This window comes from Rhododendron vialii, chromosome 8a (assembly GCF_030253575.1).
Source record: "Rhododendron vialii isolate Sample 1 chromosome 8a, ASM3025357v1".
In the NCBI taxonomy this organism is placed as follows: domain Eukaryota; kingdom Viridiplantae; phylum Streptophyta; class Magnoliopsida; order Ericales; family Ericaceae; genus Rhododendron; species Rhododendron vialii.
The window spans coordinates 35,166,770-35,191,663 of NC_080564.1; the positions used below are offsets into that span (position 1 = coordinate 35,166,770).

General features: G+C 38.3%; 5 protein-coding genes and 2 non-coding genes across 10 annotated transcripts; 2 read left to right on the forward strand and 5 right to left on the reverse strand.

Moving 5' to 3' along the window:
• Positions 1–2,254: 2,254 nt before the first annotated feature.
• LOC131336135 (trihelix transcription factor ASIL2) lies at positions 2,255–4,064 on the reverse strand. The gene has a single exon (XM_058371847.1). The coding sequence runs from the start codon at positions 3,670–3,672 to the stop codon at positions 2,515–2,517; it is 1,158 nt and encodes a 385-aa protein (XP_058227830.1). The 5' UTR covers positions 3,673–4,064; the 3' UTR covers positions 2,255–2,514.
• A 303-nt stretch (positions 4,065–4,367) lies between these two features.
• LOC131336136 (uncharacterized) lies at positions 4,368–8,197 on the reverse strand. Its single transcript, XM_058371848.1, has 8 exons — positions 8,036–8,197; positions 7,703–7,780; positions 6,544–6,608; positions 5,877–5,944; positions 5,443–5,549; positions 5,237–5,286; positions 4,902–4,984; positions 4,368–4,821 (listed from the first exon to the last, which is right to left on the reverse strand). Exons 2-8 carry the CDS (start codon positions 7,758–7,760, stop codon positions 4,707–4,709), a joined length of 546 nt encoding a protein of 181 aa, XP_058227831.1. The 5' UTR covers positions 7,761–7,780; positions 8,036–8,197; the 3' UTR covers positions 4,368–4,706.
• LOC131299320 (U6 spliceosomal RNA) lies at positions 7,346–7,447 on the forward strand. Its single transcript, XR_009190704.1, has one exon. It is a non-coding gene; the product is annotated as a U6 spliceosomal RNA (small nuclear RNA).
• On the reverse strand, positions 8,157–8,229 carry TRNAA-UGC (transfer RNA alanine (anticodon UGC)). The gene has a single exon. It is a non-coding gene; the product is annotated as a tRNA-Ala (tRNA).
• An 820-nt stretch (positions 8,230–9,049) lies between these two features.
• Positions 9,050–10,695, forward strand: LOC131298802 (uncharacterized). The gene is made up of 5 exons (XM_058324269.1): positions 9,050–9,055; positions 9,785–9,883; positions 9,999–10,112; positions 10,394–10,438; positions 10,540–10,695. The coding sequence occupies exons 1-5, from the start codon at positions 9,050–9,052 to the stop codon at positions 10,693–10,695; spliced, it is 420 nt and encodes a 139-aa protein (XP_058180252.1).
• A 363-nt stretch (positions 10,696–11,058) lies between these two features.
• On the reverse strand, positions 11,059–13,175 carry LOC131298021 (dormancy-associated protein homolog 4). Of its 2 annotated transcripts, none has more exons than XM_058323282.1 (3): positions 12,638–13,175; positions 12,409–12,511; positions 11,059–11,616 (listed from the first exon to the last, which is right to left on the reverse strand). In XM_058323282.1, exons 1-3 carry the CDS (start codon positions 12,873–12,875, stop codon positions 11,589–11,591), a joined length of 369 nt encoding a protein of 122 aa, XP_058179265.1. In that variant the 5' UTR covers positions 12,876–13,175; the 3' UTR covers positions 11,059–11,588. The 2 variants fall into 2 exon arrangements, with proteins under 2 accessions (XP_058179265.1, XP_058179266.1); XM_058323283.1 differs by having other exon boundaries at positions 12,428–12,511; positions 12,638–13,172.
• Positions 13,176–20,480: 7,305 nt separating this feature from the next.
• On the reverse strand, positions 20,481–23,966 carry LOC131298341 (uncharacterized). 3 transcript variants are annotated; one of them, XM_058323745.1, is made up of 6 exons: positions 23,278–23,966; positions 22,835–22,928; positions 22,658–22,725; positions 21,836–21,892; positions 21,514–21,756; positions 20,481–20,900 (listed from the first exon to the last, which is right to left on the reverse strand). In XM_058323745.1, the coding sequence occupies exons 1-6, from the start codon at positions 23,380–23,382 to the stop codon at positions 20,826–20,828; spliced, it is 642 nt and encodes a 213-aa protein (XP_058179728.1). In that variant the 5' UTR covers positions 23,383–23,966; the 3' UTR covers positions 20,481–20,825. The 3 variants fall into 3 exon arrangements, with proteins under 3 accessions (XP_058179728.1, XP_058179727.1, XP_058179729.1); XM_058323744.1 differs by having other exon boundaries at positions 20,481–20,896; positions 23,278–23,595; XM_058323746.1 differs by lacking the exon at positions 21,836–21,892 and having other exon boundaries at positions 23,278–23,598.
• Positions 23,967–24,894: the final 928 nt, after the last annotated feature.

Genomic DNA, 24,894 nt, shown 5'->3' on the forward strand with positions numbered 1-24,894 from the left:
GTTTCAAAAAGCAAGAGGAAAGAATCCTTTAATTTTCCCACTTGTAATGAGTGGGTTGAATCCCCCTCCAGTTTGTTGTAAAGTTGTAGTCTCAAATTGAGCAAATCTGACAAGATTTCTTCTTAGTCACTTTACTCCTTAAACAACTTCTAAAGTATGGTTTAGAATATCCCATCGACCAAAAGATCTGAATTTTATTCCAAGAAGTCCGATTAAGTTCTCAGTCTCACTATGGCCCCTTAAACTTACATACTCTCCTTTTTCATTTCCTATGCAAATACAATATATCCTTGGAGCCCATTTTTTTCAACTTCAGTATCTGGATGAATGTGTGAGTTTATTTTTTTTCGTTCTTTTATTCTTCTTGCCTGCTCAATGTTGTAGCTGACTATCTTATAGCCTGTGGATACAATAATTTCATCAATGAGAGATGTTGCTATCGAGTGAGCAGCGATTCAAAAGAGTAGGCGGCTACGTGCTACTTATTGAATACCATGGAATCAGATTTGTATGTTTTCATTGTTGCAATTTGTGTTGAAGAGAATCAACTTTTGAGTCGGTGAACTAGCAGAGTTTTTCACCTAAAGTCGTTATCTTTTGCGGTGTTCAATACACCTCCATCATCAACAAATCAATCATGATTCGATGCAAATTTGTCACAGATATGGAAGTAGAACTTCAAGGATCCCTGTTTCAAGGGATTGAAACATTATCCAACCGAATAACTGCTGGTAAATTCTGCTTGGGTAATGATTCCCAGAAACCTAAAGATATAGCTTGCTTTGGAGGTTCCAAAGATCAATATATGCCCCCACGGCCACTTTGTGAATTGAACGTATGCTTGTCCAACAAATGTTGGACTAGCACATATTCCTGTTCTTGCATATGGTTTATGCGATAGCTAATATTTCTTCCTTCATCCGTGGTGTATTGTAGTGTTGCTGTATATCCTGCGTTACTCTGTCTCGAATTGTGATTGAAAAGATAAAACAAACAAAAGATAAGTGCTCTTAAGAGGGCAGATGTGTTTTGGTGTTCGTTTCATTATCATCATCCTACCCGGTGTTGTCAAAGTCTTACAACTCACGAGTCACGACACGTATCTCACGCTTCCCATTTTGACAACCTGATCATACCTACCAAATAAGATGGTCATCAAAGGCTTGAAAGTATGCAAATGAAACTCGTGTTGCAGACTCAACTGGTTGGAAGATTCGTTTCCAAGTCTAAAGAAGTCGTGCTGAATTTGTTTTGGCAGTGATGTTTTGTTCGCATGTACTTTCAATTCTCAAGAACTTATGAAACCTCATGCCAACTTACGAATTTCTTTCTTATCAATTCTTTTCGTGCTCAATTCTACATGTTTGATCGTGGATTTGCTAGGGAGTGAGCTGCTGTCCATGAAATAGCTCCGACTTAACTCACTCGGGCATCTTAGAATTGGACATCTTGAACAGACGTACGAGTGATTCCTCATGAAATAGCTTTGTTTACTGAAGTATCATGGATACATTTCGTGCTCAATTCTACATGTTCGATCGTGGATTTGCTAGGGCATGAGCTGCTGTCCATGAAATATCTCCGACTTAACTCGCTCGGGCATCTTATGTATCCATGATACTTCAGTAAACAAAGCTATTTCACGAGGAATCACTCGTACGTCTGTTCAAGATGTCCACATCTTGTTTCATAAGCATCTTACGTAAGCAGCACTGCACCTTCACTGCAAGATCTATCTTTTACAGAAGGTGTACATTTTGTTTCATAAGCCTACTTACGTATCTGTTTTTTTTTTTTTTTTTTGGGGGGGGGGGGGGGGCGGGGGCGGCGGGAATTCATGAACAAGACTACATTATAAGCAGAGGAGGAAAGAGGAATTCAAGAGACAAAACATCAAGTCAAGTTCCCTAACCCTGGTGAAGCTGTATCTGGATCTCCATATACCTTACAGGCGAATCCGTGCTTTCTCCAAATAAAGGAAGGATGGCTCCAAAAGCCGATCAAAAAGTTAATCAGATCCAAAGGAGAGCGTGGATGGTTCATGAAAACGACTGCAACATAAGCGCACGACAACGATGTAAGCACAGGACAGAAGCCAATCGCGAAAGTGAAACATATCCGAAGGGCAGGACAAACGAACTTCATGACCCCAGACTACCCAGGGAAGTTTCCAAAGCCACTGAGAAGAAGATACCGCAGCTAGATTTGAATAAAGTCTAATGTACTTGTACCAAGAATCAGTAGCAACTCTATGTAAACACATAAATGGTACATTCATTATTAGAGCTAATGAGATGGCAAGATTGCCTTTGTAGCTGCAATAATCAAACCTAAGTTGAACATTAAATACTACATGTCTTCGACCATTTGACATACTTAAATTAGAACAAGAACCGAAACTAAAACACTCAAATTTCCAACTACTACATTCAAATACAAATGCTTCTTATCAACTGGCCAACAACTAGAGTTTTCTTCCAGTTCCACCCGACACTAAAAAAACTAGACCACAATCTAACTACTGCTATCGCTATTGTTGATGACATTGTTATTGTGATTGTGATTGCTGTGATGATTACTGTTATTCCCCCCATTCCTCCTATGCTTCAGCTGCGAAAGCTCCAACTGGGTCTTCATGAAAAACTGCATTCTTTGTAGCTCAAGCTCCTTGGTAAACTTCATCCTCTGCTTCTCCATCTCCACCACCTGCTGCAGCTTCGAGCTCTCCGCTTGCTCGTACGCCTCTCCGAACTTTAAAATCGCCCGAGTCAATTCCCTCACCGAATTCCCCCAATCGCCCGGGGATTTCAAATTCTTGTCCCTCTCTCCTCCTCCACCACCGCCCCCTCCCTCCTTGCTTTCCTGCTTCACCGCTGGCCGCACAGCGCTCGAACTCATAACCCTCGGCCTCTTCGGCACCGGAGGCGGGAAACTGTCGATCGAGTCGGGCGATGGCGGCTCCGGTTCCGACCTAGACGAGTCGGACTCGTACCGACCAAACTTCGCTTTCGATTTCTGTTTCTGTTTTAGTTTCTGGTTAGGTTTCGCTAGCGGCTTCTGATTGTTTTGAAAGTGAGACACAGCTCTAGAAGCCGAAGAAACCCCAACGGGTATCCCAACCGGAACAACTTTCTGGAAGCTTGGGTTCGACCCTGAACCCGAGCCACCGGAAACCTTAGCTGCGGTGGGCCCAATCAAGTGCTCGAGCCGTTCAAAGAACGGCCACTTGCTGGGCCCACCGCCGGAGGCGATCCTCGCCTTCTCCACCTTGTACTTCTTCTTAACCGTATCGATCCGGTTCTTGCACTGAATATCCGTCTTAGGGATCTTGGCGTAATCCTCTCGGCTGCTCACAATATTAGCCACTTCTTTCCAATGCTTCTGCTTCAAATTACCCCTGCTCAGCTCCAGGTACCGCTCGCCCCACGCGTCGATCAAAACCGACGTCGCCCCCTCGCTCCAGCAATCCTCCCGTCCGCCTCCACCGCCTCCGCCGCCATTGTTGACGGCGGCGGAGGAGGAGCGAGGCTGCTGGATCGGCAGGGCAAGGGTGAGGGTGTTCTGAGGCGGAGCGGCGGCGACGGTCACCGTGATTCTGCCGTTGGATTGTGCGGAAGAAGGAGATCCGGGTTCAGGCGAAGGGTGTGACTGTGTTTCTTCGTCGTCTTCCATGGCCGACCGCCGATCTGATGGGTTTTGTAGAGAGAGAGAGATAGGGGAGGAGAGAGAGAGAGAGAGGGGGGGGAGATAGGGTTAGGGTTTGTTTGTTCGGTGTTGACTACCGGCGGAAGGGAATATATTGACGGGGTTTCTTGACGACGATTTTTTTACGGTTAGGATTAAAGGTGATTTTGTTGGGTTCCGTTGACGGAGAAAAAAGAGAGGGATTAGACGGCGTCGGTCACCGAAGGGAGGGGACACGTGGAAGGGAGTTGGAGGTACGGGTTGGCCCGAATAGAAAATCTGTCACCGGACTGTGACTGTGATGACTCCTGCCGGCTTTGTTGGTGAACCTCCGTGTTGTTAGTACCTGATGTTTCAGCTATACGACGATCAACTCCTCTACCTTTTCCATAATTTCACGATTGACCCTAAAATTACCAACAAAAAGTCTACAAACACAATTTTAAAACACAACCCCGTCTAGAGGATTATGCGCAGTCACATAATCCGAAATAATAACTCGAAATCCAACTTGACAAATACAGTGTGTGGTTGCATATCCACCCTGGGAGGGGCTTTCGAGAATTGGCAAATTAAAATCCATATCTAAGGTTTCTGAGATAATTAATCTGGAAAGTTCTACTTGCATCACAGTTACAAAGACGACGTGAGCTCCAAGTTTGTGTGCATTTTGGGTGCGTAAATAGCAAAACTCAATGAATATTCCCCTGAAACTTATGCCGTAACATTTGAATACAATCTCTGGTCTAACAGCAGAAAATAGCAGAAAGTGCAACAAATGGCCTTCTAAGCAAATGTCAGCAAACAAGCTGCTCACCTTTTATGCAGTTAAAACCTACGAAAATACAAGATTCTATGAATAAACGCAAGTGAACGATAATGCTATCAATACCGATGTTACAAACATGGTTATAAGGTCACTGGGTCAATGACCTATCATCCAAATGAGATGTTATAAAAATGGGATAGCCGCATCGCCAGCACTCTGAAGGCATTTCCTGAGAGTTTGTGAATGATAGAACTTAATGTGGTTTTGGCTTGAATCCATCAACAGCAAAATTTCTAGTTGCAGAAGGAAGTGCTAAGCGGAGCCCATCAAGTTCAGGTGTAGCAATCACTTGGCAACCTAGACGAGACCTGTGGAAAAGCAATACGGAATTTTAAAAGCTAGGGTTTCAAAAGAATAAAATGATGAGTTGCAAAATAAAGGTACTTACGTCTCTGTAAGACCGAAAGCAAGATCTAACATGTCGTTCTCCTCATCAGTTGGATCGTCTAGTTTATTGTAGTACTCCATGTCCTAACCAAGAACATCAGCAAATAAACTTCATACCATATACAACCTACTAAGCCCTTCCAGATATTTTCCGTCAGGAGCACAGAAAAACACACGTTTTTGCAAGGAAGTATTTGCCAGGCAGGAATTACTTTAATGGGAATACCCCATTCATAGCAATAAGCTTCACTATATTACGAGTAGTGCTTAATATGCCAAAGTTGCACTAGCAATAGAATTTTTGCCCTTCAATAAAAAGATTGTTCATTAACATACCATCAAAATCACATGACAAGTGGAACAGGCAAGTGATCCTTCGCATGCTCCTGTAATCAAAGTGAAATTAAGTCAACTTATGAACTGTACAGAAATCACATCTCACTCAAGTTCCAGACTCAGTAAATCTGTCAGAAGGATATTGTATAGATAACTTCCTAGTCGCGTAATGCGCAAATGCAGAGTTCCAAGCCTCGACAACGTACCTTCAAGTTCTATGTCATTTTCATGCGCAGCTTCCAACATAGACATCCCAACTGGAACCTTAATATGCGTCTCCTCTCCATCTTTGTCAACAAATGTCACTGATATTCTGCAGAACAATAAGTAAGGCCATGGAGGAAATTTAGAAAATGAAGGACATCGGTCTAGACTGTCTAGTACTCTAGTCAGATTTGATATTCTGGGTCGTTTTTTCTTCTTTTTCATTTTAACCCCACTTTAAGCTGCTTAGCCTACTGCCTTTTAGCTTCACTTTCAAGTACTCCGACCGAAACTCCTTTACTTCTCTTCTTATCGCACGAAAATTATGCATCCCCCACTAAAAAAAAAGGGGAAAATAAAAACAAAAACAAAAACAAAGACTTCAAAGATCCTGGCAGAAAATTATGCATTTCTATGTAAAAGGGCAAGAACATACTTTTCCTCCTCTTCATCCCCTCCCTCCTGAGCTTTACCGGCAGCCGTGCTAGAAAAATATTGGTGATTCTGGTTACAAAATGGTATATGAAGCTTCAGTTAGACGTTGGCACTTAAGAGCAATAATGACATCACAAGTCCTCTAGTAGAGTCTCATTCACTCATTGAGAAAACTGAACAACATATAGCCCCAAGTTACATAAAAGTGAAGATTTAAAATATGCAAGAGAAGAGCCGCGTAGCATGGTAGAAACACAACAAATGAAATCGAAATAACCACTCTACATCTGTTTTAACCCCAAAACTATGTAACACAGAGCAGCTAGTCCTCTGTCTGTTATCTTGTAAGCCTACAGATCCATTCCATTACCACAATACTGTTCTGTAGCCGAATCACCAAAAAGGGAACTCAAACTCAAGTATGCCCAGGCTGATCACAATTCACATGCCACCACTTCTATACTATGTACTTGGCTACATGCCCGTGTCACCAGCTGATGTCGCATGGCAACTGGTTGATTTTGCAGGTTAAAATTAACTACACACTTCAATGCGTATCCATACTTAAAACAATACAAAGTATTTGTTCATATTGTTTTGCCGTATTGGGTTGGCAAGAGCATGCAAACAAGCCTACCTCTCTAGGAATTGGGAAAACCATGACTAACCAGATGCTGCCAAGGGCGATAGTGCAAAAGACGTGCATGTGGTGCTTTCGGAGTAGATGTATGACCTGCCAAAAACAAAGACCAAGAAGGAAAATAAGATTAAGATAAATCTAGTAAACCTGCATTCATTTCATAGTTAAAGAGTTCCTTTCTAGATTTGAACAACGTGCATCTATAAAAGTAGATAGAAAGAAAGCCAGCATAACAATGGGAACATGTTAGAGGTTTCTTGGAAAGGTACAAATCTGTCAGAAGCTTCCCGAATCATGTTTGGTTATTGAAGGACTGAAAACCGAGAAGAGGCAAGCCACACGTGAGTCTTAGGAAGGGTGTAAACCAGAGAGCGCAATACAAGGAAAGTCTCTTAGACGCTTTCCTCATGTCCAATGAAGCCTAGGAACAAGGATAGATATACATCACATAATATACCACCCTACCATATACCAAACCGAGCTATAAGCACCAATCAATTGGCATCGACACAAGCATGGATTTGTATAGTTAGAATACATGTTACGGCTGATGACATAATAGGAAATGTGTCCCAAGATCTACTTTGGATGTCAAGGCTTTTAACATGTAAGTTATATTAATTCAATTGGCAAAACATTTGCCGATTCCACAGAGATGTCCTTAAAAGACAACATTTTTAGCACTACTCAAAGAAGTGAAACATTGTAGTTCCTATATGTCCGAAGCTCCAGATTATAAACGAAGCGCAATGATGATTACAGCAAATTAGCCAGTAGAAGATGATTGTATCTAAAGTTCTAAGTAATCTTAAATGATGCTGCCACCAAGAGATCAAAATTAACATCCGATAAAATTGGAACGATACAGAAAAGATTAGCATGGCCCCTGCGCAAGGATGACACTCACAAAAAGAGATCAAAATTGAACACTAAACTACTACTTCCGTTTTTCAATCATCAATCTCACCGAAACTCACAAAGTTAAACTGAATTTGAAACCCAGTCGATTGACAACCAAGTCCAGAAAACCAAGCCAAAGGGAAAAAGCCATCCACAAGTTTGGGTAAACCTTAAACAGCAGTATACTCTTGAAATGACATAGCTACTCAACTATTCAATTCTGGCAGTAAAATCATTATAAAGCTTGATAAGAAAAATCATTATAAAGCGAGTGAATGATTACATACCTGTCGTTAAACCCTTGATCAAATGAGCTCCAAGACGCGAAATTTTAGTGACAAACATAATCGTTGCTTTACGAGAACCTGCGGCGCACAAATATTCAGAAGAGTGAAAAAAATTTCTCAAGTCATTTCTTTTAACGCAAACATTTGGTGGCCAAATCAGCGACGGACATAATCAACTGCGTTCATAACTTCGGAATTCCAACAAAACCCTACCAATGCGAAACCCTAACATATGCAAGGGATAATACATAGCGTTGCCGAGAAACCCGTGGAAAGGATTAATTGTTGACTTAAGAAAATTGATTTGTGAATGAGATGAAGCTTGAAACGAACCTGTTTAGATCAACTGCAGGAGGGACTTTTCTGGGCAATTTTCTATGTTGTTCGAAGCCGCCATAAAATATGGAGCCACAATAAAAACCCGCGAAAAAAACGTAAAAGACGGAGGCTTGGTTGGAGATGCGGGGGATCGAACCCCGTGCCTCTCGCATGCAAAGCGAGCGCTCTACCATTTGAGCTACATCCCCAATTTGTTGAACGGTGGAGCACAACTAATATATAAACAAATTCAACACATCCACGTACAATAGTAAACAACCCACAAGGGGCGGTAACCGAGTCAAACGAGCCAAGCAGATTGCCGATCTAGCTTGGTTTGATAACTTAATGAGCTTCAAAAATATGTTCGAACTTAGTTTGTTTACTAGACGAGCCGATTTCGAGCGAGCTTTAATCAAGTCAAACAAGAGCCAATCTCGAGAACAACAAGAAGTTTGAATTTTTTTATACACAATCAACCGAATGAGGCAAGTAGTAGTTTGTTCAAACTTGGCTTGAAATCTTAACCAGCTTCAAAAAAGAAATGTTCAATCTTGGTTTAATTGTGTGACAAACCAATCTTAAACAAGCTTTTATCGAACAAACACGAGCTCAAAATCGAATAGCTTGGTTTGTTTAACAGCCCATCAGGCTACAACCAACTAAGGTGATTCTCACATGACATGGTTGGTGGAACATTAATTTTAGTCACCGTCTTCTTGTAGCATATGTGGCAGTGTATGTTAGATTGATAGGAAACGACAAAACAATGAAATGCAATACAAATAATCAAGTGCACAAGTGTAAAGATATACAAACAAAAGAAATGCGTAGAGATCATCCGTGAAGAATGATGTAGATTGCCTATTATTACGAAATTTTCTGCAGTAGTGAATTAGCAAAAAGATAGAAAGAAATGGTTTCGAAAATAAAGGCAAATCTCACTGTAGGACCATTTTCAGAGGGTGTTAAGGGAGAGTAGAGAAGTCTAGGAGGTTTATGGCATTAGCCTTGGAGTCACATCAACACATGGTGGTATAGTCCGCCCAATTAATTGAAGAAGGCAGAGAATTCCTTTCTATGTTCGTTCCATCTCATTTCAAAGTTTCAATTAAACTATCAACTTGTGAGAGGTTTAATTGTGAAACAAGATCATTGAGTCTTCTAATCAGCGAAAGAATTGAAGGATCGAGATCCTCTTTGAAGATTCTCTTTGTGAGAATCGCGTGATTCTTTCTTTACTATTGTGTCATGGCTTCCAATAGTTCAACCTTACCGTCTCTCTTTGTCACCCTTTCTTGCCCTCCCAAGGCCAAATGCTCAACAAGCTAGACAATTTAACCAGCTTCTCAACCATGCACGGTTTGGTACTTTTGTCACAAATATAATTCTAGTTAGCTTTATGCGCAACATATATTGAACGACTATTTGGAGTCTCGGACGTCGAATAGAGATACGAATCGGTATACAAGAAAACGCTCATCCATTATATGTCAGCTTGAGTTTCAACTTTTGAAATAGGTTGTAAGGCCACTTGACCCGGATAATTGACTACAACGCAAGTCATGACAACTTCTGTATCATGTGCCATATTTATCTGTTATGATCAATTATTGATATCTTGCACGTAGCATTATATAGGCCGTCTTTGTATTTTAGGGTTCCATAAATTCCAGACTCTTGCACCTAAAGAGAAAAGGAGAATAGTGAAAAGGAAGAAGATTCTGATGATCTGACTTCAAATTTTTGCTTTATTCAATGTAGGCTGGGCTAGAACTTGTGCCAAAGGTTCAAATAGATATGGCAGTAGAAAGATTTCCCCCCATCCCTGGATGCTCCAAGAATACAATTTCATGCTCAATGGTACTCAAAATAACTTAATTTACTCACGCTTGATTTATCTATTTTCCTGTCCTCCAGCAATGTATGAGACTTAAATATCAAATACTCCGTACTTAACTTATGTATGTTCAACCAGAAACTCTGCAAATTGTGCAGAGTACAGTCGCCAAGCAAGCAACTGTCAATTGATGAAAGGACTGTGGCTCCCCATACCGGTATTCATCGATTGGGCGCTGACTCCCTTGATACGGTATGTTCCCCTCATTTTGTTTAGAATTTGGCATGAACGCCTATATGAATACATGGGTGTGTCTGCGTGAGCTTCTGCATCTGGCTGCCTAGAAAGTTATGTCAGCTTGTTTATCACAACTTGTCCTACTTTTGCTTTTACAGATACATAAAAAGTACTAGTGTGAGAAGTATCAACTTCAATGCATTTGCATTCTGTTATTTTGAATCGATTTTCGTAAAAATTACATTGTCTTGACAAATGCATGTCTGAATTTGCATAATCTCGGCTTCTAATTGCAGGTATATCTTCCCAATTTATATCCCAGATCTCTTTTTCGTTTCTGGGTTAATTTAAAGCTTATTGCAAGTTTGCAAAAATACAACAATCATACAAAACACCTGACGCATACCTATTTCAGTGTTGCATATATGCACAAACTGTATAGCTTATAATAAAATCAAATCAGGATGAAATTATGATGGCATTAGAAGAGAAGTTAGGACTTTCAATTGGAGAAGGTGGTGCTGAGAATATAGCAAAAGTTCAAGATGCTGCTGATCTGATTGAAAGAGAGAGTGAAGGCTGCTTCTGCTTAATTTAATTCAACTGCCTCAACCCGTGTAACAATGATTACGAAAGTGGTATTTCTCCTAGTAATGTGCAAAAAGTGCATTAATATCTCTGAAAGGTGCATAAACATCCGGAAAAGTGTATTGATATATGTGAAAAGTATATTGAACTTTTTTGGAATTAGGTGTGGATTATTCACTGCTTAGTGGGCTAAAATTAGCAATAAAAAAATTCATCCATTTTGCCTGTTGCCTTCATATCCACCTATTCTAAAGTGTTGCAAAGCCGATTTGCAATCTTAGATTCTCATTTTGTTTTTTTTGAAAGGTAGATTCTCAGTTAAACATCATCAAATTTGATACAGAGATCAAGAGGGAGAGAAAAACAGCACACATGCAGAATCAAAAGGAGGCTTCAAACAAGTTCCATTGAAAGAGGATTCAGAATACAAACACCATATTTACAATTTACAAAGACAACGCACCCAGATACAAAACCTGGAAACAGAACCCAAAAAAAAAAAAAAAAAGGAGACAAAAACATAATGTAGTACGAATTTTCAAAGAAAAGAAAATGTAAGAAAGCCATCACTCCCATCACAAGAAGACATATATATACAGAAAACAGCTAGCAGAGCTCTAATTTTCCAAAGCCAGCTCCTTTTTTTTGGCCCCAAACTTTATGTACAAGGGGGGAGGGGGAAAGCCAGCTCTTACTTCCTCTTTCATAAACTCCAAGAAGCATTTGGTTCCTAACGTGATTTTCTCCATCAGAAAAAACACCTTTTTATTACACTAAACTTGTATATCAATGCACAACTGCATTAGATATACATGCACCGTAAGATTACCCTAAGATCTTCACTTCGTACAAAAGTGGTCGATTAATTCGCCGATTCTTCATGCAAAATCGTCACTTCCTCTCTCAACGATCCAAAGCATTGATCACTATCCTGCAACGCATTTGCCGGCAAACATTCAATTAGAAATCCTCACCCAAACCAAAGTTCCAGACAAGATTGTACTAATCTAAGTACACTGCACGAAAACTAAGGCCGGTTTAATTCATGTCAACGTGGTTTACGATAGATTGGCAAACGCACTCAATTTCAAACTCCACAATCTCAAGGTCAATAGGCTGAAGAATTTAACTAGTGAAGTAATGCTTAGAGAGGAAGATCGGACTTCTCTCCAGCCTACTATGTAGACCAGGTTGGATTGTGCTGTCCTGCCTGTGCTCGATCAAGAGTCCTATTTTAGTTATCTCATTTGTTCATTTCTCTTTTCTATTCTGTGCTAAATATGGAAGTGCAGGCATCCCGTCACCTTTCCGCCGGGAAGTATTGCCCTGTCACGCCACACCACCAATAGGTACTCTACCGTACTTACGTCGTGACTGAAACTAAGGCCTAACCACGTATCCTATGGGTGGTGATAGGAGTATGTTACAATTCGTACCGATCATGGATCATCAACTATTCATCATTAAAACCGGATTTCTTTTTCTTTTTTTTTTGTATGAAAAGCGCAAAGAAGTCCGATTTTAATGATTGAATAGTTAATGATCCATCAATTTTCATCAGTAAAGAAAAGAAATCCGGTTTTAATGATGAATAATTGATGATCCATGATCGGTACAAAGCATTTTTATCTCAAAAACGTATTTCATTTTCTTCACTTCTCTCATCGTTCTAAGAATGGTCTCAACAAAAGCCACACGTAAAAGAACAAACAAAAGAGAGAACCAGTCGTAAACGGTCGGACTTATTGGCTCCACGCTTTCCGATGGCGCCGCCGTCGATTTTCTCCTCGTAAACCTCTTGAAATCCCCACGCGGTGTTGACACCGCTGCATAAAAAATGTACCCCTCAAAAACAACACATTAACAAAAACACCCCATAAAACTACGAAACATCCCACCTAGCCCCCTAATTTCGTATAAACAAGAAATTGATACTGATAGAATTAGCTTACGTGAAAAAGGTGAAGTTGGGGTGCTGGATCCGGCGACGGGGGAAGACGGGAGCGAACCCGAGTCGACCGAGTTGGCTCGGAGAATGGTGATGCTCCGAGTCACGGCGATGTTGTCGTGTGGAGGGATGGTCACGGTCGGAGGAGATCGGACGGCGGAGAAGGAATCGTACTTGCGCAGTACTTTATCGGGTGCGGGGCCGGCTAGCGTATCGTCCCAGAGCTTGTGGAGGAAACCCATATTTCTTCTTTATTTATTTATTTTCGTAACAACCGAAATGTGTTGGTGTATATACTTCGACTGTTACGAAGAGATATGGGCGGCGAAAAGACGGTAGAAGATTCGGGTTTTTATTCAAAGGAAAAAAAGAGTATTTCTCTTGCGAGGAGCTGGAGGTGATGGGCTTCTTATAGACGAGAGTCACGAGAGAGAGAGAGAGAGAGAGAGAGAGAGAGAGAGGAATATCTCATACCAGTCCTGAATCCGGGAAAATTGGAGAGAGAGAGAGAGAGAGGAAAAGGTGAGGGGTTTATGGCTGGTGATTCAAGTGAATGAGTAGCTCCGGTTTATATGGCTTTGTTGGGAGCCGTCGAATGGGGTTGGAAGAATTTGTGTAGTGAGTATTACATAACCGTTTAAACAATTGCCACAAACTAAATAAGCCTGGTTTATTTATTTTTTTTGTCTTTATTTAAAAAAAATTTACATTTGTTAATTTTTCGTCAATTTTTTATGAATTATTGATTCTTTTAGACAAAAGGAATTTAAAAAGTAAAAAATTATAACCAAAACTTAAATTTTTTGAATAAAGACAAAAATAAGCTAATAAATCAATTTTTTCTTCTTTATTCAAAATAATTTGGGTTTCGATCATAATTTTTTACTTTTTAGATTTCTCTCGTCATAACAAAACAATAATCCACAAAAAGTTGACGAAAAACTAACAAATGTAAAAAAAATTGAATAAAAACAAAAAAATTAAGCCATTTGACTTATTTAGCCGAACAACCTCTTACTACCCTAATCAAATTCCTTTGCTCACAACTGTTATTGTATAATTTTCACATTTTTTTGGATAATTAATGCGAGACTGAGTAGTGACCGCTAAAGAGGAAAACAACACACTTTTTTAAGAAAACGTCAAATTTCAATTAAAACTTAAAATAACACAGGATTAGAGTGTAGCTTATTTGTTATTCTAGTTTAGTAATCCACTTGAATTTCAAACATGTAAACTAAAGAATATTTATTGGTTAGATACGATAAAAATGTGATACTTATAAATTTATAGAATAAAAGCTTCAAAGTTATCTGTTTGATAGGATAAGATGAGAATATAGTTTTATAATCAACCATGACAACTACTTTTCTCTTGCAAATGGTTGGCTACTTCAGCGGCAAAATCTTATGCCCCAATGCATCTGAACAAGATTTAATTCTCGTAAGTCTCATTTTTTCTTTTTGCAAATCTCCTAGCGGAAATATAAAAAAAAACCCGATTTTGTAAGCATAACTGACTATAAATCAAGTTTATAATACTAATGGAAAGTATCTAATGAATGAAAATTATTCAATACCTTCGGAGTATATGAATGCAAATGGAACGACGATAAGCCGAGAAATGAAAGAGAGCCAGCCAGCCAGCCAGACCGGGAGCCCGCCCGTTGTTGAGGAGGAAGAAATATCGGGCAGGTAAAAGTTTGACTGAGCCTTCCCTTCTGGGTTGCTCCTTACTTTATAAAAACTGACAGGGTTGGGCCCCAGAGACACGTGTAATCGGATAAGATTTCCGAAGCCAAGCCAATCTACCTACATTAGACGTTGACTCAAATGCCACTGGGGACCCACGTGCACTCAAAGTAAATACAGTAGTAATGTTTTCCTCGCCACTTGACCATTTTTTGATTTCAGAAAAATTTCTTTATGGGGTTCCCGAGAATAAGAGTTTGCGGATTTTGGATGGTTTGGATCGAAAAACAATTATGACACATAATAATTAATTGTGATTGTTTAAAATTGAAAAATAATTTCAATCCTTAATGGCTGAAATGGACGGTCGAGATTGTGCGAAGCTGTGAATAAGTTTCTCTCTTCTTATTTACTATAAAATGAAAAATTATTGGGTGGTCTCGGGCCCTGACACTTCTTCCACCTCTATTATTAAGTGTATGAACCACCAAAAATGTATGGCAGAAAATATGTTGGATACCACATGGCGGTGCCCTAAAAATGAGTTGAGTTTTGTTCACATTTCACTTAAGAAGATGAACATTGCCGTCTTTCCTATTAGTTGAAATCGTACGGATCTCACCACAAAGTGATGTTATGCTTACCAAAAAATGTATTACATGGTAAGCATGACATTATTTTGTGATGGGATCTACGTTATTTCAATCAATAAGAGAGAGTAATGTTCCCCATCTTTTAAGAAATGTGAACAAAATTGCACTACCTAAAAACAGTGAATAATTATTGTTAAACAATACACTACGGGTTTATGAAATATACCGAATTGTGTGATACCCTTCTCAAATTTCATACAAATGCCGTCTGTTTGATATAAATTATTTTTAAAAACAGCCTATAAAAATCAGCTTAGGAGTTGTTCTCCTTAGCCTTTTTAGGAGCTTTTTGGATTTTTTGGGGGCTTTATTCAAAAAAAATTCACATTTGTTAGTTTTATACCAAACTTTTTTGTGGATTATTGGTTTTCATCTTGGGGGAAAAAAATAAATTATGACTTCTACTCAAATATTTCTAAAAATATTATAGATAAAACCCAAAAAACTTCCACAAATACTTGATAAAAGTAATCTTTGCAAAACTAATCAACGCAAAAAAAAAATTAAATAAAAAATTAGTTCAAAAAGCTAAGAATAACACCACCTCAATCTTTAAGCCGTTCATGTAAATTCTTTTTAAAATTTTCTCACATTGCCGTTTCCACAAGGCATTGCAGTGTTAGTGAACCTATTTTAGATATTCATGCTTTAAGGAAGGGAATTGGCCCGAGAAAGACTTTTGGGTATCGGTCTTGAGTCTCAAGTCATAAAGATGGAGGAGTAGCAATTGAAAATTGGGTTAGGTACCTTGTGAAAGGGACTAAGAAAGACTTTTAGGTTTCGGTCTTCGTCATTATTTCATTTAGAAAATGACTCTCTATTCTTCTTGATCCCTCTACTTAAAAACACACACACACACACAATGATATACCCGCAACTAAGGAAAAAAATGTTACCCACCCCCCAATAAGATTGAGAATAAAAAGTGAGTAATGATATGAACACAACTCCGGACAAAATCGCATCCAGAGTCATTTGATGCACGTGGGTTCATATATATCTAACGATTTCGAACTCAAGTGCATCCATAGTTGTGTCTGGAAGGTATGTTCTAGACTTTTCCACAACGAATCTCGAAGAGAGAGCCATATTCTGGTTAGATTTGCAGCAGGGCTGCAAACGAACCAAGCCGCTCGCGAGCGGCTCGCAACTCAGCTCGTTAGAGGCTCTTTCAAGTTCGGCTCGGAAGTTAAACGAACGAGCTCGAGCCAATTTTTTTAGCTCGTTTTGTAAACAAGCCGAGCTCGAGCAAGGATAAACTCGGCTCGCGAGCCGGGTTATATATACTTAAGTTTAAGATTTTTATTGTTATTTCATAATTTGTTCTTTCCGTTTTCACTTTCCAGTCAACCAAGGGAGGGGAGAACACACGCACACTAGTACACTCCCGCTCCATAGGAAAATGAAAGATATATACCTTTATAATCAAAATATTTTTGGTTATATTAGGCCTATGTGAAGATATATATACATTTTTCGTTGGTCCGTTGAGGCTCGTGAACAAGCTCGAGCTCGAGTCAAGCCAAGGCCTGCTCGGCTCGAGCTTGACTCGTTAAGTTTTCACTGAGCTCGAGCTCGTTAAAAATTTAATAAACAAGCTTGAACACTGTAAAGCTTGACTCGTTTGCAACCCTAGGTCATTTGCTTCGGTTCTTGGGTTTGTGTTCTTTAACGGGCCTGCTCTGAGCCCACAATGTTGTATGCTTACTAATGGTTTGAAAAGAGATGGGCCAGTCTCTGTTTGTGGGTGAAACAGATCCCAATGACTAGAAAGACTGATAAGAATCCAATTTGAGAAAATGACGGTCCATGACGTATTTTGATAATTAATATCAGCTAATAAAATGCTGAGAATATTTGTTAATGCTCAAAATGTCCTTAATAGGTATTAATTATCAAAACACTTCTTGGGCCGTCATTTTACTCTCATTTTCATGGATCAAAATTCCTGTATCCAGGGCTTAAGACAGATCAGGGGCCCAAAGTCTGAAGTTAATAACTTCTTTGCTCATGATTCAGGCCCGGTGGGCTTGTCCAATTCACTGTAAACAATGGCGACTAAGGCTTGGGATAATTCCGGGCTGGTCCGATCCGATGTGGTTGTTGTGGGGTACCGGGGTTTTGTTAAACTAATTTGGCTGGGACTTGTTGGGGTGCAGTCCACTGTCCACCCACATATAGGATCGGCCAAGGAGAAGCCCTTAAAGCTTCAAATAGAGTGTAAAAATAGGTGTGTCTCTTGACTTTTTGCACCCCAATCTTGTTAATTTTACGGAAGCACTTAAACTGTTTAAAAAAAAGATTATGCTTGATTAGTTTTTTTTTTTGACAAATTGGTGTCTAGATCGGTTTAAGAGCACCTAAACTAAGTCGAATACGAACTTGGAGAGATATCAGCTTCTTAGTTGTGGTCATGTTCTCACTCAACCAATCACCTGGAGTTAAGTGCTTCATCTATTATCTCCGTAAAAGATTAGGGAAAGAAATAGGACTTATCGTTTCATCAACATAGAGCAATGAGTGGATAGAAATATATAAGAAAATGAGAATAATAATTTGAGAAAAAATTTATTGGGGATTGTACTACAAAAGGGGGCGGTTCTGACAAACCATAGCGAACAGAGTCCAGCGTGAAGGTGGGATTCCAAATTTTATTCCCGTTTAGCAGAATCTCAAGAAAATCTCGATTTTAAATTCCTTTTTAGAAAGTAAAATAAAAAATGGCCGAAAGCATCAGTTAGTTATGGCCCCGGCCCCTTCTATAAGTGGAAGCAATCGAATCAGTGATTAAACACTTAAACCCAAATTAGTGCCAACGTTAATGGTGATTATTCTCTTCCACAAATGACTAACATATTATTATAGTGTCAACTTGCTATCTACGAATAGCAAAAATAACAACTTGTTAATTATCTACTGCTATGAGATTAAGTTATTAATAAAAAGATTTTATTCATGTCCAAGCTAGGGTTTTATATACTTTAATATTTGGTAGAGAATACAAGGCTAAACTCCTGCTATGAGATTGCATGCTGCCCCTAGAAAGTTATGCTAACCAAAAGGATAAGAAAAACTAATACTCCTAATTCCTAAGTGGATTGATCATATGGTTTTCCTTACATATCTCGTCTAGTAGGAGTACTATTTATAAGGGAGGCCTTCTGTCCCTTTTCGAATTCAAAATCAGAACCTGTTTCCGTCTTTCTTCCATCACCCACCAAGCTCGGTGGAAACAATCGTCTTGCTTCATCATTTCCACATGTTTGCGCAGTTTTCCAGGAAATGGAGCAAGAAATTAGTCTTGAATTTTCTTTCAAATCACTACATGACTTTGCAAATGTTACAGCACTTTTTTTATTTTATTTTAACTTTTAACATATGTTCAAAATTTTACTCAGAGAAGAATATTAACACATGTTTAGTACTCCCCCTATCTGAAATTTCTTCATACTCTCCATTTTGTTCCACAATTTAATTTGGACTAAAGCTAGTTTATGGTGTAAACAATTTTCGAAGCACCAAAGAAATACTACAATCAATTCGTTATTCCTTTTTCTTTTTCTTTTTTGGGTTGCAAATTAGTTATTCCTCCATTCTACAAGAGGTAATATTTAAAATAGTGATGAAACCCAATTGGGGTGGGGTGGGGGACAGTGAATCTTCTTCACAAAAGACAATTTGATTATGATTAATCTACCTGTCAACTTGCTATCTAATAATTGCAAAAAAAAATCATCAACTTGCGTTTATCTAACTAATAATAGCAAAATTGATCAAAAAAAAAAAAAAACTAATAATAGCAAAACAAGATACATAAACTTTCCAGATCCGAACACAACATCGGGCCTTACAAAACATTATTCTCTATCAACTTGCAACTTTCTTCAACCTTTTGAATCATTCAAGGTTGAAAATTGTCACTTCTTCCTTCTTCTTTCTTTTTTTGGCAAGTTGTTCCTATCATTATCACCACATATTGCTCCCCCATGACAATAATTATACCATGGATTAAGATATTTGAATTCTGAAGTAAAGTCTTGGGAAAATAACCGCCCAGGATTTGTTTTGATAATTAATATCCGTACATGCTGATAACATTTGTTAATACTGAAAATATTCTTGGTGGGTATTAATTATCAAACACATCGTTGGCCGTCATTTCCCCTAAAGTCTTTGGGGCGTCTGCACAAAATAATACTCTCTCTCTCTCTACACTAACCGGAAAAAGTACTAATAGTTATATCATTGATCCATAATACTTTTACCAGCCTTATGGATCTTGAATAATAGATTTCAATTAATTATATTCAACAAAATTTTATAAATTGAAAGATAAAAACCGTTTTAAAAGGAAGCTGATTTTCGAGCTCCACTTTTTACGGATGGCGCTCCAAGTAAAAGGTGGAGTGCGAAAATCAAAATCCTTTTAAAAATGACGACAAACTCAAAAAAGAGTGCTTACAAAATGGTGCAAAGGGGAGTACTTAGATTTTAAATTCTTTGCAAATAACATGTCAAGTCTTGATTTCATCCCATCAAAGCAAAAGCTAGGAAAAATAAAGAAAACCACAAGGATGGGTTAGTTTTAAAATACGTAATTATCTCTTCATTCTATCTAGTTTTGAGCACTGTCCCTCAATTATAGCCTTTGAATTAAGTGAATGGGATCCAATGAATCTGATCTCTTTTTCAAAAAAGAGATATTCTATTTGCTGCTAATTACGTACTTAATTAAGAATCTAGAAGAAACCTTGCAAGTTGCCTATCCTCTCATCAGCTACATGGCCCATTCGCAACTTGCGAGGCCTTTGCGATCTTTTTTTTGCAATATAATTTTCAAATCATACTAAACGTTTGATAATTTCCGTACGATCTCCTTGTATGGTACTGAAATGCTCCATTTGACTTTTTATAATAGACCTCTGAGGAAATACATGAGGGGCAAACTTTAATTGTAGAGACATGAAATGCTCCATTTGACTTTTTTCAATGGACCTATGAGAAAATGCACGTGGGGCAACTTGAAGAGACGTATAGGCCCAGTGACGTACTTTTACCAACAAGCCCTATGTATCAACTAAATCATGGCATTAGATTGTAGTAGAAATAAGCGCAATAATACATTGGTGACCACATTTTGGGTACTCCGTATTATGTAAGGTGCCTTCAATATATTAGTAAAATGTATCCAATTTTGTCATGTGACAGAACACATTGTACCAATAGAAGAGTGACACATCACATAGTATTGAAAATATGGTCAAATGGAATCTCCCTAGCATTACTCTATTGGAAAATGAGTTTGCACATCTTGGTAGAGATTCAAAAACCAGATTGCCATTATCCTCATTTTTGACAGGGGAGGAAGATTACAAGCAGAGACCAACCCGTTTGTTTGTTTGTTTGTTTTTTTTTTTGATCTTGACGAGCCCATTTGTTTAGTACTAACAGATATTGTTTAAGCAAACCTGTTTGCTCAATTTGCATCCAAAAGAAGCAAAGGGAAGGGGTAAAAAGGAGATAAATATTGCAACTCACAATCAAACGAAAGAACTACATCACAACCTTCCTACAACGGAACTATTTAAACTTAGAAGTTGAAATGGCTAGTTACAATCCATCAAATGCTGATTTGCGCCTTACATATCAGGCAATCTTGCTGACCGAGTTGTCTGGGCATCTTCATCTACGTAAATTGTGAAGTCATGTTGAACTTGGAACTGTATGGGTAGATTTGAATCAATTGGTGAACTAGCCATCGCAACGTAAGCATAAATACTAGAGTAATAGTCACCTGAGGAGACGTCATGGCCAGATGAAACCTTCTGTTTCCTGCCATGCTGCCTAGTTACGGCTCCTCCCATTGGAATTTCCTCCTCCTGCTGCTGCTTTTCCCCTCTTCTTGGGATTTTCCTCCGCCTGTCTTGACAACATCAACAAGAAAGAAAGCATATCAGACAATTGAGAATATACTTAATTATTTAGACAAGAAAGAAAGCATATCAGACAGATGCACTCATACAGTCGTACCTAATTCCTAAATCAGTTTCTCAACATTGTCGACCTTGTCATGACACGACTCGGAATATTATATGCGAAACACTTTTTAGAAGTTATCTTCTTGTATCCATATCCCACATTTTTATACTTCTCGATATCAACGAATTGCTATTGATCATATAGTCTCGTGTATATGTAAAAGAGGATGCGACAGACAACTACACTACACAATAGTAATCCAACCCCCTCCTATCTGAAAGGATAAAGAAGTAAACCAAACAAAAAAGAGTTTCTTTTTGGGTACATAATTTTGCTCCTCTTGATGATCCAAAAAAACCTTTTCGCAGTCATTATATTCCTTATTACAACTTTTTAGTCCAGGGAATTTCAGTTTCATGATCATCAAAATTTTATCAAGTAAGAAATCTTAGTAGACACCGTCGAAAATCTGCATGGTGGCAAAACATCCTCAAGGTGAGTGCACGTGCAAACATCGGGGTGTAATAGAGAGAGGGAGAGAGACTGAGAGTACTAACCCCAAAGCAAAATCCCTCAAAATGGGCATCAAATCCAGAATCATTTGTGGCCCTTCCTGAGTACATTTCAGAGGAATTACGCTTGTTGGAAGCATCGGAGCTCTCGCCACAAGAGGCATATGAAGATGATGAACAGGAAGAAGGGTTCACAATCGGAGAGGTGGAACCAAATGCTTCAATATCACTCTGAAACAGTTCCTCATACAGCTCCTGCAACTCCTCAAAGCTCTCCTCCCCATTTTCCTGTAGTCAAACCAAGCCATATTACATGAATGGAGTTGAAGCATAAAGTTAAATATAAGACAAAGGATAAAGACTTTACGTTACAATCGTCTTGGCACATGATATCTACCATTTCATTGAGAAAATCACCCATACCCTGCATCACATTGCATGCACATTGTCAACTTCAATATTGTAGATATGTATTTACCAATGAGTCCGATCCCACAAACCAACCCCACATTATGCACATTAAAAGTACAAAAAACCAATTGATAAACACCATAGCCGTTTATCTCCCCCTTTTCTGATCAAACCCGCTATACTAAAACCGAAAAAAAAAGAAAAAAGAAAAAGCACAATGAGAACACAAGCACAAGGGGGCCATGCATTCGTAAAATTAGCCTCATTTTCAGGTGGGAAGCTTGTGATCAGTTAACAGATGAAAAAAAATGCAATTAGTAGAAACAACAAATGTTATTTTTTTTATTCTCTCCACAGACAAGCCACTTTGTCGACAAGCTTTCTTAGATTCTATATCTGTTGATTCAGCAATTACTCCAATAAATTTTTTTCCCAAAAAAAAAAAAAACAAAACAAAAACGAATTACTCAAAAGGCAAAAGTAGTACGACTATACAAGCAGCTTTCCACATATATAGCCCTTATTTCAAACCAAAGCCCTTGACTATAACTAAAAAAAATACCGCTAACGTTAAAAAGATTTTCCACAGAACTCACCTAACGCAATGAATCTGATGAAAAATCAATCTCAAAGTGTAGAAACTGAAAAACATGCACCAATCTTACTGAACCGGAGCCAATCCGGTAAACATAACCTCAGACTCACAGAAACTAGGAAGACACGGGCATGTCAAATTAAAACCAGCAAATAGATATGAATCAACAAAAAGCAAACTTACATTTTGGTCATCATCGCTATCGTAGACTCCAACGTCGTACAGAAACCTCTTGTTGGTGTCAGAAAGAACTGAAGAGACCAAACAAAAATATAGCATCATCTTGTGAAACCAATGATAGCTCCGAATATTAGATTTGCTATGGAACAGTAGATGTTTCAACAAAAAAAACGACTTTACCAGAATATGCCTGTTGAATGCCCTGAAATTTCTTCTTCGCCTCCTCCATGTACTTTGCATTTCCAGAAGCTGTACAACGATCTGGGTGCCATCTCTGCCCAAAACACAGAGCTAAATGAATTTGAAGACACCTACTCACCCATTGAAAAATTGTCGGGAATATAATTAATTAGAAAATAATCTTCTACTACCCAGATTTCAAATTCAACAGAGCTGACAAATTTCTCTGCCATGGCCAACTCAGAAATTGAGAGAGAGAGAGAGAGAGAGAGAGAGAGAGAGAGAGAGAGAGAGAGAGAGATTTCAATGGTGAAACAGAACCCACAAACACAGGAGATGTTTCAACCAAAAAAACGATTTTTCCAACCGTCATATAGGACTTGAGAAGAAAAAGGTTTCTTCGTGTAGAGAATCGCGAAAAAGAGTGTAGGTTCAATTCTGACCATTGCAAGGTTCTTGTAAGCATTTCTTAGCTCAGCCGTAGAGCATTCCTTTTTCAAGCCCAGAACTGCATAGAAATCGCTACTCCTTTCTTCTCCGGCGGTCATTGTTCTTGTCGACGAATTACTCACAACCAGTCTAATTTATGTGTACGTATATTTATATATGTATATAACTTAAGCAGGAAAGATCAAGATTACATTTTGATCAAGTAGAATGCGGAAATCTCGGGGGAGATCAATTGCTCAAAGTTAAAACGCTAAGCACAGGAATGCTCCAGAAACAGGGTTTATTTAAATACAGGGGGCCTTCTTGAAGATCATGACAGTATACTTGTTACCCTAAATAAGCTAATTGGCTTCTCTTTTTTGTCTTTATTCAAAAAAAATTCGTATTTATTAGTTTTTCGTCAAATTTTTGGAGATTATTATACAAGAGAAATCTAAAAAGTAAAAAATTATGATCAAAATTTAATTTTTTAATAAAGACGAAAAAATTAGTTAATGACTTATTTTTGTCATTTTTCAAAAAAATTAGGTTTCGATTGTAATTTTTTACTTTTTAGATTTTTCTTGTTACGACGATGCAATAATTTTTAAAAAATTGACGAAAAACTAATAAATATAAAAAAAATTTGAATAAAAAAAATAAAATAAGCCAACTTACTTAGCCGAACGGAAGATGTTATGATTGTTTGAAAATAAATGGGCTAGTATATTAGAAAAGGAATGTGAAAAGGCAAACGGCTGAGATTCAATGTTGACGTAGATATTTGGGGGTGCAGCTCCAGAAAGTTCTGTTTTGGAGTACTTTATTACTAGTTGGATCTTTTTTAATGCACTGGAAATTTATGCCTTCCAATTGACAGAGCTATCAAAATAAATAATACAGAGCCCTAGTAAGAATGACCTTACATAAAGACCTACTAGAAAGAACGGATCAAATCATGACCCTTTGATCAGAGAAGATTTTCTGTGCCAAGCGGGTATCATGTGGTGTCCGTTCGGTACATCCGAACCGCCTATTTCGATTTTGGACGACTCGGATTTGGAGACAGAAAGATGAGAGAGAGTGTTAGGGTGAAAGGAGAGAGAGCGTTTCAAACTGGGTCATCCAATACATTTTTGAACAGTCCGGATGTGTTGCTCGGGCACCACGTCTGCCACCCAAATTTTTTACCTTTGATCAACCCACCAACCAGGTGTGTTCTAGAGCACCTTCTTAAACAATAAGTATTTATATCACATTTTTAAACTAAAAAATACTGTAAATGAAAAAAAAAATTGTACCGTTCAAAAGATCTCAATGAAATTTATCAAACAAGATCCATAATACTAAAAAAATTATTTGTGCAAACACATTATTTTTAAGCTTAAAATTGTCTTCTTAAAAAATGGTAGCTGATTTTATCAATCCTTTTTTTGTTAATGCCACACCCCTGCAAGTGTATTTTTGGTGCAAAAATACACTTACAGGGGTGTAGCGTTAAAAATACACTTACAGGAGTGTAGCGTTAACAAAAAAGAAAATGACAAATCATTTCCCTAAAAAATAAGTACTTATTTTCGTTTCTGAAACGGGCCCAATTCAAGAGATTCAATCCATCACTCTTAGCCAGA

Coding starts and splice junctions, on each gene's coding strand:
- LOC131336135 (XM_058371847.1), bottom strand. CDS start 3,672: ATGGAAGACGACGAAGAAACACAGTCACACCCTTCGCCTGAACCCGGA.
- LOC131336136 (XM_058371848.1), bottom strand. CDS start 7,760: ATGTTTGTCACTAAAATTTCGCGTCTTGGAGCTCATTTGATCAAGGGT. Junction 6,609..7,702: donor GATCAAGGGTTTAACGACAG/GTATGTAATCAT, acceptor TGTTTTTGGCAG/GTCATACATCTACTCCGAAA. Junction 4,822..4,901: donor GCTTTCGGTCTTACAGAGAC/GTAAGTACCTTT, acceptor GCTTTTCCACAG/GTCTCGTCTAGGTTGCCAAG.
- LOC131298802 (XM_058324269.1), top strand. Junction 9,884..9,998: donor ATACAATTTCATGCTCAATG/GTACTCAAAATA, acceptor ATGTTCAACCAG/AAACTCTGCAAATTGTGCAG. Junction 10,439..10,539: donor GATCTCTTTTTCGTTTCTGG/GTTAATTTAAAG, acceptor CAAACTGTATAG/CTTATAATAAAATCAAATCA.
- LOC131298021 (XM_058323282.1), bottom strand. CDS start 12,875: ATGGGTTTCCTCCACAAGCTCTGGGACGATACGCTAGCCGGCCCCGCA. Junction 12,512..12,637: donor CCCAACTTCACCTTTTTCAC/GTAAGCTAATTC, acceptor TTTTTTATGCAG/CGGTGTCAACACCGCGTGGG. Junction 11,617..12,408: donor AGTCCGACCGTTTACGACTG/GTTCTCTCTTTT, acceptor AATGCGTTGCAG/GATAGTGATCAATGCTTTGG.
- LOC131298341 (XM_058323745.1), bottom strand. CDS start 23,382: ATGACCGCCGGAGAAGAAAGGAGTAGCGATTTCTATGCAGTTCTGGGC. Junction 21,757..21,835: donor TGTGCCAAGACGATTGTAAC/GTAAAGTCTTTA, acceptor GTTTGACTACAG/GAAAATGGGGAGGAGAGCTT. Junction 20,901..21,513: donor TTGAGGGATTTTGCTTTGGG/GTTAGTACTCTC, acceptor GATGTTGTCAAG/ACAGGCGGAGGAAAATCCCA.